The sequence below is a fragment of the Pseudophryne corroboree genome, chromosome 2 (assembly GCF_028390025.1).
Source record: "Pseudophryne corroboree isolate aPseCor3 chromosome 2, aPseCor3.hap2, whole genome shotgun sequence".
Classification (NCBI taxonomy): Eukaryota; Metazoa; Chordata; class Amphibia; order Anura; family Myobatrachidae; genus Pseudophryne; species Pseudophryne corroboree.
Window position 1 is genome coordinate 283,756,857 of NC_086445.1, and position 17,388 is coordinate 283,774,244.

General features: G+C 46.4%; 1 protein-coding gene across 2 annotated transcripts in view; it reads left to right on the forward strand.

Moving 5' to 3' along the window:
• The window catches only part of VWA8 (von Willebrand factor A domain containing 8), an 875,413-nt gene extending 859,565 nt beyond the window's left edge, over positions 1 to 15,848 (forward strand). For both annotated transcript variants that reach the window (XM_063952874.1, XM_063952875.1), the window contains exons 44-46: positions 12,786 to 12,884; positions 13,317 to 13,555; positions 15,372 to 15,848. In XM_063952874.1, coding sequence (XP_063808944.1) covers positions 12,786 to 12,884; positions 13,317 to 13,555; positions 15,372 to 15,480 — 447 coding nt within the window. In that variant the 3' untranslated portion in view covers positions 15,481 to 15,848. The remainder of the gene's footprint in view (positions 1 to 12,785; positions 12,885 to 13,316; positions 13,556 to 15,371) is intronic.
• Positions 15,849 to 17,388: the final 1,540 nt, after the last annotated feature.

A 17,388-nucleotide genomic window follows, 5' to 3' on the forward strand; every position in this document is an offset into this window, starting at 1 on the left:
TGTGTCCCCCCTGGATCCCGTTATAGATACACCACTGCTCCTCAGAGTGTAAGATGCCACACTGTCAGGGAGAAGCCCAAGAAAGCCTGACAAGAGCCCACAGAACACACAATTCAGCTCTGTAAATATTATTATTAGAGATGAGCGGGTTCGGTTCCTCGGAATCCGCCCCCCCCCCCCCCGAACTTCACCCATTTCTCTATCGTCCTAGTGGATGCTGGGGTTCCTGAAAGGACCATGGGGAATAGCGGCTCCGCAGGAGACAGGGCACAAAAAGTAAAGCTTTACGATCAGGTGGTGTGTACTGGCTCCTCCCCCTATGACCCTCCTCCAAGCCTCAGTTAGATTTTTGTGCCCGGCCGAGAAGGGTGCAATCTAGGTGGCTCTCCTAAAGAGCTGCTTAGAAAAGTTTAGCTTAGGTTTTTTATTTTACAGTGAGTCCTGCTGGCAACAGGATCACTGCAACGAGGGACTTAGGGGAGAAGAAGTGAACTCACCTGCGTGCAGGATGGATTGGCTTCTTTGGCTACTGGACATTAGCTCCAGAGGGACGATCACAGGTACAGCCTGGATGGTCACCGGAGCCTCGCCGCCGGCCCCCTTGCAGATGCTGAAACGAGAAGAAGGTCCAGAATCGGCGGCAGAAGACTCCTCAGTCTTCTTAAGGTAGCGCACAGCACTGCAGCTGTGCGCCATTTCCTCTCAGCACACTTCACACGGCAGTCACTGAGGGTGCAGGGCGCTGGGAGGGGGGCGCCCTGGGAGGCAATGTAAACCTATTTTTTGGCAAAAAATACCTCACATATAGCCTCCGGGGGCTATATGGAGATATTTAACCCCTGCCAGAATCCGTTAAAGAGCGGGAGACGAGCCCGCCGAAAAAGGGGCGGGGCCTATCTCCTCAGCACACAGCGCCATTTTCCTCACACAGCTCCGCTGGTCAGGAAGGCTCCCAGGCTCTCCCCTGCACTGCACTACAGAAACAGGGTAAAACAAGAGAGGGGGGGCAAAATTGTGGCAAAAATATATATATTAAAGCAGCTATACAGGGAGCACTTATTATAAGGCTATCCCTGTCATATATAGCGCTTTTGGTGTGTGCTGGCAAACTCTCCCTCTGTCTCCCCAAAGGGCTAGTGGGGTCCTGTCTTCTTTAAGAGCATTCCCTGTGTGTCTGCTGTGTGTCGGTACGTGTGTGTCGACATGTATGAGGACGATATTGGTGTGGAGGCGGAGCAATTGCCAAATATGGGGATGTCACCCCCTAGGGAGTCGACACCAGAATGGATGGCTTTATTTATGGAATTACGGGATAGTGTCAACACGCTAAAGCAGTCGTTTGACGACATGAGACGGCCGGACAATCAATTAGCACCTGTCCAGGCGCCTCAAACACCGTCAGGGGCTGTAAAACGCCCGTTACCTCAGTCGGTCGACACGGACCCAGACACAGGCACTGATTCCAGTGGCGACGGTGACGAATCAACCGTATTTTCCAGTAGGGCCACACGTTATATGATTTTGGCAATGAAGGAGGCGTTACATATTGCTGATACTACAGGTACCACAAAACAGGGTATTATGTGGGGTGTGAAAAAACTACCTATAGTTTTTCCTGAATCAGATGAATTAAATGAGGTGTGTGATGAAGCGTGGGTTGCCCCCGATAAAAAACTGCTAATTTCAAAGAAGTTATTGGCTTTATACCCTTTCCCGCCAGAGGTTAGGGCGCGCTGGGAAACACCTCCTAGGGTGGACAAGGCACTCACACGCTTATCAAAACAAGTGGCGTTACCCTCTCCTGAGACGGCCGCACTTAAAGATCCAGCAGATAGGAGGATGGAAAATATCCAAAAAAGTATATACACACATACAGGTGTTATACTACGACCAGCTATAGCGACAGCCTGGATGTGCAGTGCTGGGGTAGCTTGGTCAGAGTCCCTGATTGAAAATATTGATACCCTGGATAGGGACAATGTTTTACTGTCTTTAGAGCAAATAAAGGATGCATTTCTTTATATGCGTGATGCACAGAGGGATATTTGCACACTGGCATCACGGGTAAGTGCTATGTCCATTTCGGCCAGAAGAAGTTTATGGACGCGACAGTGGTCAGGTGATGCGGACTCAAAACGGCATATGGAAGTTTTGCCGTATAAAGGGGAGGAGTTATTTGGTGTTGGTCTATCGGATTTGGTGGCCACGGCTACAGCCGGGAAATCCACCTTTTTACCTCAAGTCACTCCCCAACAGAAAAAGACACCGACTTTTTAACCGCAGCCCTTTCGTTCCTTTAAAAACAAGAGAGCAAAGGGATATTCATATCTGCCACGAGGCAGAGGAAGGGGGAAGAGACTGCAACAGGCAGCTCCTTCCCAGGAACAGAAGCCCTCCCCCGCTTCTACAAAAGCCTCAGCATGACGCTGGGGCTTCTCAAGCGGACTCGGGGGCGGTGGGCGGTCGTCTCAAGAATTTCAGCGCGCAGTGGGCTCACACGCAGGTAGATCCCTGGATCCTGCAGATAATATCTCAGGGGTACAGGTTGGAACTAGAGACGGATCCACCTCGCCGTTTCCTGAAGTCTGCTTTACCAACGTCCCCCTCCGACAGGGTGACGGTCTTGGAAGCCATTCACAAGCTGTACTCTCAGCAGGTGATTGTCAAGGTACCTCTTTTACAACAAGGAAAGGGGTATTATTCCACTCTATTTGTGGTACCGAAGCCGGATGGCTCGGTAAGACCTATTCTAAATCTGAAATCCTTGAACCTGTACATAAAAAAGTTCAAGTTCAAGATGGAGTCACTCAGAGCAGTGATAGCGAACCTGGAAGAAGGGGACTTTATGGTATCCTTGGACATCAAGGATGCGTATCTCCACGTTCCAATTTACCCCTCACACCAGGGGTACCTCAGGTTCGTCGTACAGAACTGTCACTGTCAGTTTCAGACGCTGCCGTTTGGATTGTCCACGGCACCTCGGGTCTTTACCAAGGTAATGGCCGAGATGATGATTCTTCTTCGAAGAAAAGGCGTATTAATTATCCCATACTTGGACGATCTCCTAATAAGGGCAAGGTCCAGAGAACAGCTAGAGATGGGATTAGCACTGTCTCAAGAAGTGCTAAAGCAGCACGGGTGGATTCTGAATATTCCAAAATCCCAGTTAATTCCGACAACACGTCTGCTGTTCCTAGGGATGATTCTGGACACGGTTCAGAAAAAGGTTTTTCTCCCGGAGGAAAAAGCCAAGGAGTTATCCGAACTTGTCAGGAACCTCCTAAAACTAGGAAAGGTGTCTGTACATCAATGCACAAGAGTCCTGGGAAAAATGGTGGCTTCTTACGAAGCAATTCCATTCGGCAGATTCCACGCAAGAATTTTCCAGAGGGATCTGCTGGACAAATGGTCAGGGTCGCATCTTCAGATGCACCAGCGGATAACCCTGTCTCCAAGGACAAGGGTATCTCTTCTGTGGTGGTTGCAGAGTGCTCATCTATTGGAGGGCCGCAGATTCGGCATACAGGATTGGATCCTGGTGACCACGGACGCCAGCCTGAGAGGCTGGGGAGCAGTCACACAAGGAAGAAACTTCCAGGGCGTGTGGTCGAGCCTGGAAACGTCTCTTCACATAAACATTCTGGAACTAAGAGCAATCTACAATGCTCTAAGCCAGGCAGAACCTCTGCTTCAAGGAAAACCGGTGTTGATCCAGTCGGACAACATCACGGCAGTCGCCCATGTAAACAGACAGGGCGGCACAAGAAGCAGGAGTGCAATGGCAGAAGCTGCAAGGATTCTTCGCTGGGCAGAGAATCATGTGATAGCACTGTCAGCAGTGTTCATCCCGGGAGTGGACAACTGGGAAGCAGACTTCCTCAGCAGACACGACCTTCACCCGGGAGAGTGGGGACTTCATCCAGAAGTTTTCCACATGCTTGTAACCCGTTGGGAAAGACCAATGGTGGACATGATGGCGTCTCGCCTCAACAAAAAACTGGACAGGTATTGCGCCAGGTCAAGAGACCCGCAGGCAATAGCTGTGGACGCGCTGGTAACGCCTTGGGTGTACCAGTCGGTGTATGTGTTTCCTCCTCTGCCTCTCATACCAAAAGTATTGAGAATTATACGGCAAAGAGGCGTAAGAACGATACTAGTGGTTCCGGATTGGCCAAGAAGGACTTGGTACCCGGAACTTCAAGAGATGATCACGGAGGATCCGTGGCCTCTACCTCTGAGAAGGGACTTGCTTCAGCAGGGTCCCTGTCTGTTTCAAGACTTACCGCGGCTGCGTTTGACGGCATGGCGGTTGAACGCCGGATCCTAAAGGAAAAAGGCATGCCGGAAGAAGTCATTCCTACCTTGATTAAAGCAAGGAAGGAAGTAACCGCGCAACATTATCACCGCATTTGGCGAAAATATGTTGCGTGGTGCGAGGATCGGAGTGCTCCGACGGAGGAATTTCAACTGGGTCGATTCCTACATTTCCTGCAATCAGGATTGTCTATGGGTCTCAAATTGGGATCTATTAAGGTTCAAATTTCGGCCCTGTCGATTTTCTTCCAGAAAGAATTGGCTTCAGTTCCTGAAGTCCAGACCTTTGTTAAGGGAGTACTGCATATACAGCCCCCTGTGGTGCCTCCAGTGGCACCGTGGGATCTCAATGTTGTTTTGGACTTTCTCAAATCTCATTGGTTTGAACCACTAAAAAATGTGGATTTGAAATATCTCACATGGAAAGTGACCATGCTACTAGCCCTGGCTTCGGCCAGGAGAGTGTCAGAACTGGCAGCTTTATCTTACAAAAGCCCATATCTGATTTTCCATTCGGACAGGGCAGAACTGCGGACTCGTCCACATTTTCTCCCTAAGGTGGTGTCAGCATTTCATCTGAACCAGCCTATTGTAGTGCCTGCGGCTACAAGCGACTTGGAGAACTCCAAGTTGTTGGACGTTGTCAGAGCTTTAAAAATATACATTTCAAGGACAGCTGGAGTCAGGAAATCTGACTCACTGTTTATACTATATGCTCCCAACAAGTTGGGCGCTCCTGCGTCTAAGCAGACTATTGCTCGCTGGATTTGTAGTACGATTCAGCTTGCACATTCTGTGGCAGGCCTGCCACAGCCAAAATCGATAAAAGCCCACTCCACAAGGAAGGTGGGTTCTTCTTGGGCGGCTGCCCGAGGGGTCTCGGCATTACAACTCTGCCGAGCGGCTACGTGGTCGGGGGAGAACACGTTTGTAAAATTCTACAAATTTGATACCCTGGCTAAGGAGGACCTGGAGTTCTCTCATTCGGTGCTGCAGAGTCATCCGCACTCTCCCGCCCGTTTGGGAGCTTTGGTATAATCCCCATGGTCCTTTCAGGAACCCCAGCATCCACTAGGACGATAGAGAAAATAAGAATTTACTTACCGATAATTCTATTTCTCGGAGTCCGTAGTGGATGCTGGGCGCCCATCCCAAGTGCGGATTATCTGCAATAATTGTACATAGTTATTGTTACCTAAATCGGGTTATTGTTGTAGGGAGCCATCTTTCAGAGGCTCCTCTGTTATCATACTGTTAACTGGGTTTAGATCACAGGTTGTACGGTGTGATTGGTGTGGCTGGTATGAGTCTTACCCGGGATTCATAAATCCTTCCTTATTGTGTACGCTCGTCCGGGCACAGTATCCTAACTGAGGCTTGGAGGAGGGTCATAGGGGGAGGAGCCAGTACACACCACCTGATCGTAAAGCTTTACTTTTTGTGCCCTGTCTCCTGCGGAGCCGCTATTCCCCATGGTCCTTTCAGGAACCCCAGCATCCACTACGGACTCCGAGAAATAGAATTATCGGTAAGTAAATTCTTATTTTTTCCTGAATCAGATTAATTAAATGAGGTGTGTGATGAAGCGTGGGTTGCCCCCGATAAAAAACTGCTAATTTCAAAGAAGTTATTGGCTTTATACCCTTTCCCGCCAGAGGTTAGGGCGTGCTGGGAAACACCTCCTAGGGTGGACAAGGCGCTCACACGCTTATCAAAACAAGTGGCGTTACCCTCTCCTGAAACGGCCGCACTTAAAGATCCAGCAGATAGGAGGATGGAAAATATCCAAAAAAGTATATACACACATACAGGTGTTATACTACGACCAGCTATAGCGACAGCCTGGATGTGCAGTGCTGGGGTAGCTTGGTCAGAGTCCCTGATTGAAAATATTGATACCCTGGATAGGGACAATGTTTTACTGTCTTTAGAGCAAATAAAGGATGCATTTCTTTATATGCGTGATGCACAGAGGGATATTTGCACACTGGCATCACGGGTAAGTGCTATGTCCATTTCGGCCAGAAGAAGTTTATGGACGCGACAGTGGTCAGGTGATGCGGACTCAAAACGGCATATGGAAGTTTTGCCGTATAAAGGGGAGGAGTTATTTGGTGTTGGTCTATCGGATTTGGTGGCCACGGCTACAGCCGGGAAATCCACCTTTTTACCTCAAGTCACTCCCCAACAGAAAAAGACACCGACTTTTCAACCGCAGCCCTTTCGTTCCTTTAAAAACAAGAGAGCAAAGGGATATTCATATCTGCCACGAGGCAGAGGAAGGGGGAAGAGACTGCAACAGGCAGCTCCTTCCCAGGAACAGAAGCCCTCCCCCGCTTCTACAAAAGCCTCAGCATGACGCTGGGGCTTCTCAAGCGGACTCGGGGGCGGTGGGCGGTCGTCTCAAGAATTTCAGCGCGCAGTGGGCTCACTCGCAGGTAGATCCCTGGATCCTGCAGATAATATCTCAGGGGTACAGGTTGGAACTAGAGACGGATCCACCTCGCCGTTTCCTGAAGTCTGCTTTACCAACGTCCCCCTCCGACAGGGTGACGGTCTTGGAAGCCATTCACAAGCTGTACTCTCAGCAGGTGATTGTCAAGGTACCTCTTTTACAACAAGGAAAGGGGTATTATTCCACTCTATTTGTGGTACCGAAGCCGGATGGCTCGGTAAGACCTATTCTAAATCTGAAATCCTTGAACCTGTACATAAAAAAGTTCAAGTTCAAGATGGAGTCACTCAGAGCAGTGATAGCGAACCTGGAAGAAGGGGACTTTATGGTATCCTTGGACATCAAGGATGCGTATCTCCACGTTCCAATTTACCCCTCACACCAGGGGTACCTCAGGTTCGTCGTACAGAACTGTCACTATCAGTTTCAGACGCTGCCGTTTGGATTGTCCACGGCACCTCGGGTCTTTACCAAGGTAATGGCCGAGATGATGATTCTTCTTCGAAGAAAAGGCGTATTAATTATCCCATACTTGGACGATCTCCTAATAAGGGCAAGGTCCAGAGAACAGCTAGAGATGGGATTAGCACTGTCTCAAGAAGTGCTAAAGCAGCACGGGTGGATTCTGAATATTCCAAAATCCCAGTTAATTCCGACAACACGTCTGCTGTTCCTAGGGATGATTCTGGACACGGTTCAGAAAAAGGTTTTTCTCCCGGAGGAAAAAGCCAAGGAGTTATCCGAACTTGTCAGGAACCTCCTAAAACCAGGAAAGGTGTCTGTACATCAATGCACAAGAGTCCTGGGAAAAATGGTGGCTTCTTACGAAGCAATTCGATTCGGCAGATTCCACGCAAGAATTTTCCAGAGGGATCTGCTGGACAAATGGTCAGGGTCGCATCTTCAGATGCACCAGCGGATAACCCTGTCTCCAAGGACAAGGGTATCTCTTCTGTGGTGGTTGCAGAGTGCTCATCTATTGGAGGGCCGCAGATTCGGCATACAGGATTGGATCCTGGTGACCACGGACGCCAGCCTGAGAGGCTGGGGAGCAGTCACACAAGGAAGAAACTTCCAGGGCGTGTGGTCGAGCCTGGAAACGTCTCTTCACATAAACATTCTGGAACTAAGAGCAATCTACAATGCTCTAAGCCAGGCAGAACCTCTGCTTCAAGGAAAACCGGTGTTGATCCAGTCGGACAACATCACAGCAGTCGCCCATGTAAACAGACAGGGCGGCACAAGAAGCATGAGTGCAATGGCAGAAGCTGCAAGGATTCTTCGCTGGGCAGAGAATCATGTGATAGCACTGTCAGCAGTGTTCATCCCGGGAGTGGACAACTGGGAAGCAGACTTCCTCAGCAGACACGACCTTCACCCGGGAGAGTGGGGACTTCATCCAGAAGTTTTCCACATGCTTGTAACCCATTGGGAAAGACCAATGGTGGACATGATGGCGTCTCGCCTCAACAAAAAACTGGACAGGTATTGCGCCAGGTCAAGAGACCCGCAGGCAATAGCTGTGGACGCGCTGGTAACGCCTTGGGTGTACCAGTCGGTGTATGTGTTTCCTCCTCTGCCTCTCATACCAAAAGTATTGAGAATTATACGGCAAAGAGGCGTAAGAACGATACTAGTGGTTCCGGATTGGCCAAGAAGGACTTGGTACCCGGAACTTCAAGAGATGATCACGGAGGATCCGTGGCCTCTACCTCTGAGAAGGGACTTTGCTTCAGCAGGGTCCCTGTCTGTTTCAAGACTTACCGCGGCTGCGTTTGACGGCATGGCGGTTGAACGCCGGATCCTAAAGGAAAAAGGCATGCCGGAAGAAGTCATTCCTACCTTGATTAAAGCAAGGAAGGAAGTAACCGCGCAACATTATCACCGCATTTGGCGAAAATATGTTGCGTGGTGCGAGGATCGGAGTGCTCCGACGGAGGAATTTCAACTGGGTCGATTCCTACATTTCCTGCAATCAGGATTGTCTATGGGTCTCAAATTGGGATCTATTAAGGTTCAAATTTCGGCCCTGTCGATTTTCTTCCAGAAAGAATTGGCTTCAGTTCCTGAAGTCCAGACCTTTGTTAAGGGAGTACTGCATATACAGCCCCCTGTGGTGCCTCCAGTGGCACCGTGGGATCTCAATGTTGTTTTGGACTTTCTCAAATCTCATTGGTTTGAACCACTAAAAAATGTGGATTTGAAATATCTCACATGGAAAGTGACCATGCTACTAGCCCTGGCTTCGGCCAGGAGAGTGTCAGAACTGGCAGCTTTATCTTACAAAAGCCCATATCTGATTTTCCATTCGGACAGGGCAGAACTGCGGACTCGTCCACATTTTCTCCCTAAGGTGGTGTCAGCATTTCATCTGAACCAGCCTATTGTAGTGCCTGCGGCTACAAGCGACTTGGAGGACTCCAAGTTGTTGGACGTTGTCAGAGCTTTAAAAATATACATTTCAAGGACAGCTGGAGTCAGGAAATCTGACTCACTGTTTATACTATATGCTCCCAACAAGTTGGGCGCTCCTGCGTCTAAGCAGACTATTGCTCGCTGGATTTGTAGTACGATTCAGCTTGCACATTCTGTGGCAGGCCTGCCACAGCCAAAATCGGTAAAAGCCCACTCCACAAGGAAGGTGGGTTCTTCTTGGGCGGCTGCCCGAGGGGTCTCGGCATTACAACTCTGCCGAGCGGCTACGTGGTCGGGGGAGAACACGTTTGTAAAATTCTACAAATTTGATACCCTGGCTAAGGAGGACCTGGAGTTCTCTCATTCGGTGCTGCAGAGTCATCCGCACTCTCCCGCCCGTTTGGGAGCTTTGGTATAATCCCCATGGTCCTTTCAGCATCCACTAGGACGATAGAGAAAATAAGAATTTACTTACCGATAATTCTATTTCTCGGAGTCCGTAGTGGATGCTGGGCGCCCATCCCAAGTGCGGATTATCTGCAATAATTGTACATAGTTATTGTTACCTAAATCGGGTTATTGTTGTAGGGAGCCATCTTTCAGAGGCTCCTCTGTTATCATACTGTTAACTGGGTTTAGATCACAGGTTGTACGGTGTGATTGGTGTGGCTGGTATGAGTCTTACCCGGGATTCATAAATCCTTCCTTATTGTGTACGCTCGTCCGGGCACAGTATCCTAACTGAGGCTTGGAGGAGGGTCATAGGGGGAGGAGCCAGTACACACCACCTGATCGTAAAGCTTTACTTTTTGTGCCCTGTCTCCTGCGGAGCCGCTATTCCCCATGGTCCTTTCAGGAACCCCAGCATCCACTACGGACTCCGAGAAATAGAATTATCGGTAAGTAAATTCTTATTTTTTACATGGGTCCGAGGCAGACTCAGATCCTCCCGCCTTGCTCGGTTAACCCGAGCGCGCCCGAACGTCATCATCCCGCTGTCGGATTCTCGCGAGATTCGTATTCTATATAAGGAGCCGTGCGTCGCCGCCATTTTCACTCGTGCTTTGGAAATGATAGGGAGAGGACGTGTGCAGCGTTCTCTCAGTTGTGTTCAGTGTGCTGCAAATATCTGTGCTCAGTGTGCTTGCAAATATCTGTGCTCAGTGTGCTGAAAATATCTACGTTCTCTGCCTGAAAAACGCTCCATATCTGTGCTGCATTGTAGTATATAGTAGGAGGACAGTGCAGAATTTTGCTGACCAGTGACCACCAGTATTATATCAGTACGGTACAGTAGTCCACTGCTCTACCTACCTCTGTGTCGTCAAGTATACTATCCATCCATACCTGTGGTGCATTTTAGTTGTTGTGCGCAGTAGTAGGAGGACAGTGCATAATTTTGCTGACCACCAGTATATAATATATAGCAGTACGGTACAGTAGTCCACTGCTCTACCTACCTCTGTGTCGTCAAGTATACTATCCATCCATCCATACCTGTGGTGCATTTTAGTTGTTGTGCGCAGTAGTAGGAGGACAGTGCATAATTTTGCTGACCACCAGTATATAATATATAGCAGTACGGTACAGTAGTCCACTGCTCTACCTACCTCTGTGTCATCAAGTATACTATCCATCCATACCTGTGGTGCATTTTAGTTGTTGTGCGCAGTAGTAGGAGGACAGTGCATAATTTTGCTGACCACCAGTATATAATATATAGCAGTACGGTAAGTAGGCCATTGCTATTGATATATTACTGGCATATAATTCCACACATTAAAAAATGGAGAACAAAAATGTGGAGGGTAAAATAGGGAAAGATCACCTCACTTCCACCTCATGCTGAAGCTGCTGCCACTAGTCATGGCCGAGACGATGAAATGCCATCAACGTCGTCTGCCAAGGCCGATGCCCAATGTCATAGTAGAGAGCATGTAAAATCAAAAAAACAAAAGTTCAAAAAAATGACACAAAAATCTAAATTAAAAGCGTCTGAGGAGAAGCATAAACTTGCCAATATGCCATATACGACACGGAGTGGCAAGGAACGGCTGAGGCCCTGGCCTATGTTCATGGCTAGTGGTCCAGATTCACATGAGGATGGAAGCATTCATCCTCTCGCTAGAAAACTGCAGTGCCACTCCTAGATGGGCCAGGTGTTTGTGTTGGCCACTTGGGTCGCTTAGCTTAGTCACACAGCTACCTCATTGCACCTCTTTTTTTCTTTGCATCATGTGCTGTTTGGGGACTATTTTTTAAATCTGCCATCCTGTCTGACACTGCAGTGCCACTCCTAGATGGGCCAGGTGTTTGTGTCGGCCACTTGGGTCGCTTTGCTTAGTCACACAGCGACCTTGGTGCACCTCTTTTTTTCTTTGCATCATGTGCTGTTTGGGGACTATTTTTTGAAGTGCCATCCTGTCTGACACTGCAGTGCCACTCCTAGATGGGCCAGGTGTTTGTGTCGGCCACTTGGGTCGCTTAGCTTAGCAATCCAGCGACCTTGGTGCACCTCTTTTTTTCTTTGCATTATGTGCTGTTTGGGGACTATTTTTGTAAGTGCCATCCTGTCTGACACTGCAGTGCCACTCCTAGATGGGCCAGGTGTTTGTGCCGGCCACTTGGGTCGCTTAGCTTAGTCATCCAGCGACCTCGGTGCAAATTTTAGGACTAAAAATAATATTGTGAGGTGTGAGGTGTTCAGAATAGACTGGAAATGAGTGGAAATTATGGTTATTGAGGTAATAATACTATGGGATCAAAATGACCCCCAAATTCTATGATTTAAGCTGTTTTTGAGGGTTTCTTGTAAAAAAACACCCGAATCCAAAACACACCCGAATCCGACTAAAAAATTTTAGGGAGGTTTTGCCAAAACGCGTCCGAATCCAAAACACGGCCGCTGAACCGAATCCAAAACCAAAACACAAAACCCGAAAAATGTCCGGTGCACATCACTAATTATTATATTGAATTATAGAGTGTGGAGAACAAGTGCATCGAACAAGCCCAATGACCATAACAGATTTGTCAGTTTTAAGCTTCTGAGTCTAGACCAAACATTCACAGCATATGTGCGACTTTAAGTACGTAGGTATAGTTGCAGATATTTGTTCAATTGAAGTATATTTGAATCACTTCCCTGTTGACAGTGAGAAACGATTGTTTATAACGAGCTCCAAAACAGCAAGTGTTAGTTCAGCACGAGAGCAGAAGAGTGTGAGGAAATGCAGAGCAGGTAATGTCCAATCAGATGATAGATTTGTAAACATTAAGATCTCATAATCTGCAAATATGTAGTTTCATTCAAACTGTGTGATAAATGGGCAAGAATGTTTAGAAATAATATAACTGTGCAGTAATATTACTGTATGCAATGTAGAAAATGTGTTGGTGTTACTGCAAAGTGTATTTCATTATCAACAAAGTCTGCACGCAATAATACAAAATATGTTCTTTTCCCCCGTGGTGTGCTGCGTGTGCGTCATACACATAACGTTAGTAGAATAACAGTTGTAGACTTAATTTTAATGTTTAGTGTCCTGTGTTGTACTGGAGCTTTATACCTACATTATATTTTTATTTATTTCCATTCCAGTATGATGTTTCAGGGCATTCAGGGGATGGCTGCAGCATTGAACTGATCAGATGTGATAAGATCCCCAGGAACAATAAGCAAAGATTGGAGGTTCTGAAGGTACAAAGCCTGGAATAGTTATATATTTACGGATATTACGGGTATTGTGATGTCATGGCCAGGGTGCGGGTCCATGGTTGGGTTCAGCCATACTGTTGATAGAGGCTGTAAAAATGGGCAGTATAGTGCTTATGTGTATGGTATGTACATGTGCCTGCGCAACAAACATTTTATATAGTGTAGATATATATTTTGCATAGTATATAAATAGACATGTATGGGAAAACGTTTTAGACATCACCCTCATGCTGTCTTCATTCTAAACATGCAACTAGGACAACCACAGGTTTGAAGCTTATGTGGAACCCCCAGTACCACTAATAACCAGCCTGATCCTACTAGGGCAAGCTTTAGAGTTATATTTGTATGCAATCCAGTGTACGGAATGGTACTTTTCTTTGTGAAGCTGACCTTTTTTGTACCTTTCTGCAGACTATGCATGCCCACTCTCAGTTCTGTATGAGTGGAGACTACACATTGGAGGCCACAGAACATGCAATTCAGGAGATAGCCAAGGAGGATGCAGATGAATATTTTGTCATAGTCTTGAGTGATGCCAACTTAGAACGTTATGGCATACCACCAGCACGGTTTGCTCAAGCCTTGACAATTAATCCACAAGTCAATGCTTTTGCTATTTTTATTGGATCTTTAGGAGATCAAGCTGAAAGGTGAGTTGTCAGAACTTATGGGGATTTTATTCATTAAATTGTCAACAAACATGAACGTTTTACTTTGACTGACTTTAATTTAATAGTATAAAGACCTTGTTTTTCTTTGGGGCCTCAAGTTACAGAACATTTTTCCAAGGTCATAAAAGGCACACCATACTTCATATTCACTAGCCAAAGCAATGTAGCAGATGCAGAACCTCTTGGTGTTGAGAATAAAAAATCTCTGAAAATAAACACTATGCTCTAAATTTACTAAACATCCACAAACCCACTAAGAAAGCATGCTTTAGAATAGAATAGAATTGAATATCAACGCACCGACGATATTTTAGTCCATGGAAAGAATAGAATATAATAGAAACCCCAGATTTATCAAGCAGCGGTTTTTAAAACCACCAGCAAACCCTCCCACAAAAATGGCTATGCTCAGATAGGCGTGATTGCCGAAACAGCAAATTAATTTATTTTGACAGGCAACAATTGATTGGCAGGAATATAATCCAATTGGGCTATGGAGGATTAAGATGTCTCTTACCAGACATGACTTGACTTTAACAGAAATACACAACAAAAATATAAAACATTAAAAAAACACACACAATCACATCACACTCCCACGTACAAAAAACACACACAGAACGTTAAAAAATCATACTTGGCAACTCTCCCACAAGTTGCAGGAGACTCACAAGTTTTTGGTCAGTCCCCCAAACCCACGAAAGAGTGGCTAGCTATTTCGCATCCCCCCCACTTCATGGGGAACAGATTGAGGAGATTAGATGGGGGAATCACAGCACTTAATGGAGGAGGCGGGGCTAATGATGCAAATGCACATGATTTAGCCCCTCCCATGGATCTGCGTAACTTTGGGGGTAGGACCTAGTGATGTGACAACCCAGCCCCACCCCCAAAGTGACAAGCAGCATCTTCTCTCTGGGCTTCTTCCAAAAAGGAGACCTGAAAAGTAGGCAAGTATGCCTCAAATAGACAGTATGCAGAACAAGGAACAAGACAACTTTACAGAAAACACCACAATTAGCAATTATATTATATCTTTCTTTTTTACTTCCCTGCAACTTTCTCCTCCACTTACACTCTCCCGCAGATCATTAAATAAAAGCACCATTAAATGAATATGATTAGAATAGCTATTATTCCACAGTGGTTTCAAAAGAAACTGCTGCCAAATAGAAGACACTGCGGCAAGGTGTCATTTCTAATCCGACGTGTATGTTTCTAATGATAATTTATATTATGCAACTCTTTATTCATACTCTCGTGGTTCGTAGCTGTTTTTTATGGAACAAATACAACACAGGACTTTCTGTATCTGCCATAATTACTGATATTGGCTTCTTTTCTATTACCTGCATTCACGCTTCAATAGAGAATGCTCTTTCCTAGTCCTATTTGAAGTGACACTGCACTTCTTATATATGAATTATCTCTATTGTAGTCAGGACCAAAGTTACTGCTGGGGACAATAACATTGAGAAATCATTATGGGTATGGCCTTATAAAAGGGTGAAGTCAGGTAAAGCATTGTAAGGGATGTCCTGAAGAAGAGGGTTTGAAGGATAAATGGAAGTGTGTGTAACACAGTGTAGCCTTGTCCGTGTCCTTCCTCCCTGGGCACATCAGCTTGTGTTAGTACTGTACATCCTTCCTTGCTCTATTCATTAACTTTTATTCACCGGGTAAATGAATAGCATCTATCTATTAGTTATCCACAAGTGAAAGCCTTTCTCTTCTTCCTTCCCATGGTACAGAGATTTGCATTGCTAATTCCCCCTTCTTTTCCCTGTGCCCGCAGACTCCAGAGGACACTTCCAGCAGGCCGATCTTTTGTTGCTATGGACACCAAACAGATCCCGCACATCCTGAAACAAATATTCACATCTACTTTGCTGTCAAATGCTTAGTGCTGACTGAAGGCACCATATCACTCTGCTGAGAAAACAGCTGAACTTCTAAAAAATTATTATGATTATTTTATTTCCATGTGTAAATATTGTAATTGCTTTGTACAATTTGGCATCCATATTTTTTATTTGCCTCACTTCAGAGTGTTTTCAGTCAGATTATCGGCTGCCGTCATTTTAATTATTTAATAAATGCAGAATGATCAAGTTTGCATTGCTGCTGTGGTAAATACTGTTGGTTTTACTACATTTCATTTGATTGAATGTCATTAAACCTCAGAATATTTATCACTTTAAGGTTGTTATTTTTTTTTAACAATTTGATGTTCTATTATTTTACTATCAAATCAATAAATGATGAAATGAAAGTAAGTTGTTGAGTCCTGATGGCTGGACAGGTCTGTATGTCCCTTCACATTTAGCATGGTATGTTTGTGTGTTTGGTATGTTGCCTGGCACTGAGCTGACCTCCGTCAGTTAGTACATCCTATCCTAAAATGCAAAGTTTTTGCTACTGGTCCCTGTAATGGCACAGGGGCAAACACAGGATTTCTAGAGGGGGATTCCAAATGCTTGATTTTAGAGCAAGCATGGACAGCCTATGAAGAGGGCATAATGAGCATGTATCAATCTATAGGTGTATTCATGACTGGCTGACCACAAGTGGTGCTCATTATTTCACTTGTGTTAGGTGATCTGGTAGACATAGACTGTTATCGTTCCCTTAAGACTTAGGGGAAGATGTACTAAGGGGTATAGTCAATAAGTGTTGGAAGCTGCCGTCTTGTCGGTCAGCTTCCGTCAGATTTAGGTCGGAAGGGGTTCCGACCTACTCATTAGAGGCTGTTTTTTTCCGACAAGTCGGGACTTCCTGACTTGTCGGAAAACATGTGGATCTGCGGAATAGCCTCAGATCCACATGCTTTTGTCGGAAACCAGGGCAAATTCAACAGGATTTTGCCCCATTTCCGACAACCTCAATCTGTATTTAAAAAAAGTTGGAATGAGGTGAGGAGATGTGGGAGCGGCGCGAGGGAGGGAGAGAGAGAGTGCTTACTGGCGGGGGCAGCTGGAGCCGCGGACGGTGGAAGACAACACTCCTCTCTGACGTCCCCCCGGCCAGGCACCTCTCTCCCAGCAGTGCCCCCCGGCAGGCACTGAATACAGCTGTGTGGCTGTCTCCAGCAGCTCCCTGTGATCTCACACAGCATCACAGACGGGAGGGAATGGACAAATCCGACAGTCGGATTTGGCCACTCTATTGAATAGGGCTTGTCGGATCCATTCCGACAAATGAATGTCAGAATGGATCCAACTCTTATTAAATATACCCTTAAGCAGTAATAAAAGTGGAGAAGTGAGCCAGTGGAAAAATTGCCCATGGTAACCAATCAGCTGCTCTGTATACTTTTATAGTATGCAAATTATAAATGTTACGTCAATGCTGATTGGTTGCCGTGGACAACTTTTCCACTGACTCCTCCACTTTTATCACTACTTAGTACATCTCCCCCTAAAGCTGGGTACACACTTGTTCGATCCCCAGCTGATCGGGTAAATGCTTCCCATTAGCTGGGCTGTGTGTGTATTCAGCTGTGACCTCTTGTGAGGTGGGAGTGGCAGCAGGGTGTAGCGGCTCCTCCTTGGGTATCAGGTGGTCGCATGTGCAGCACATAAGATGCGACCTCTTGGTCGCCACCGCTGCAGGAGGGTTATAAGCCATTTGTTAGCTAACACTCCTGCATCGGCACTGCATACACACCTATGCAATCAACGGCCATTCACCCGATATCCGGAGAATGAGACTGCGATTGTATACAGTAGGTGTACAGCCAGCTTACTTTTGGTAAACACTAGTCTATAGTATAGGGCAGCTGTAGGGGGCAAGAGTCTAAAGAGATTTACTGT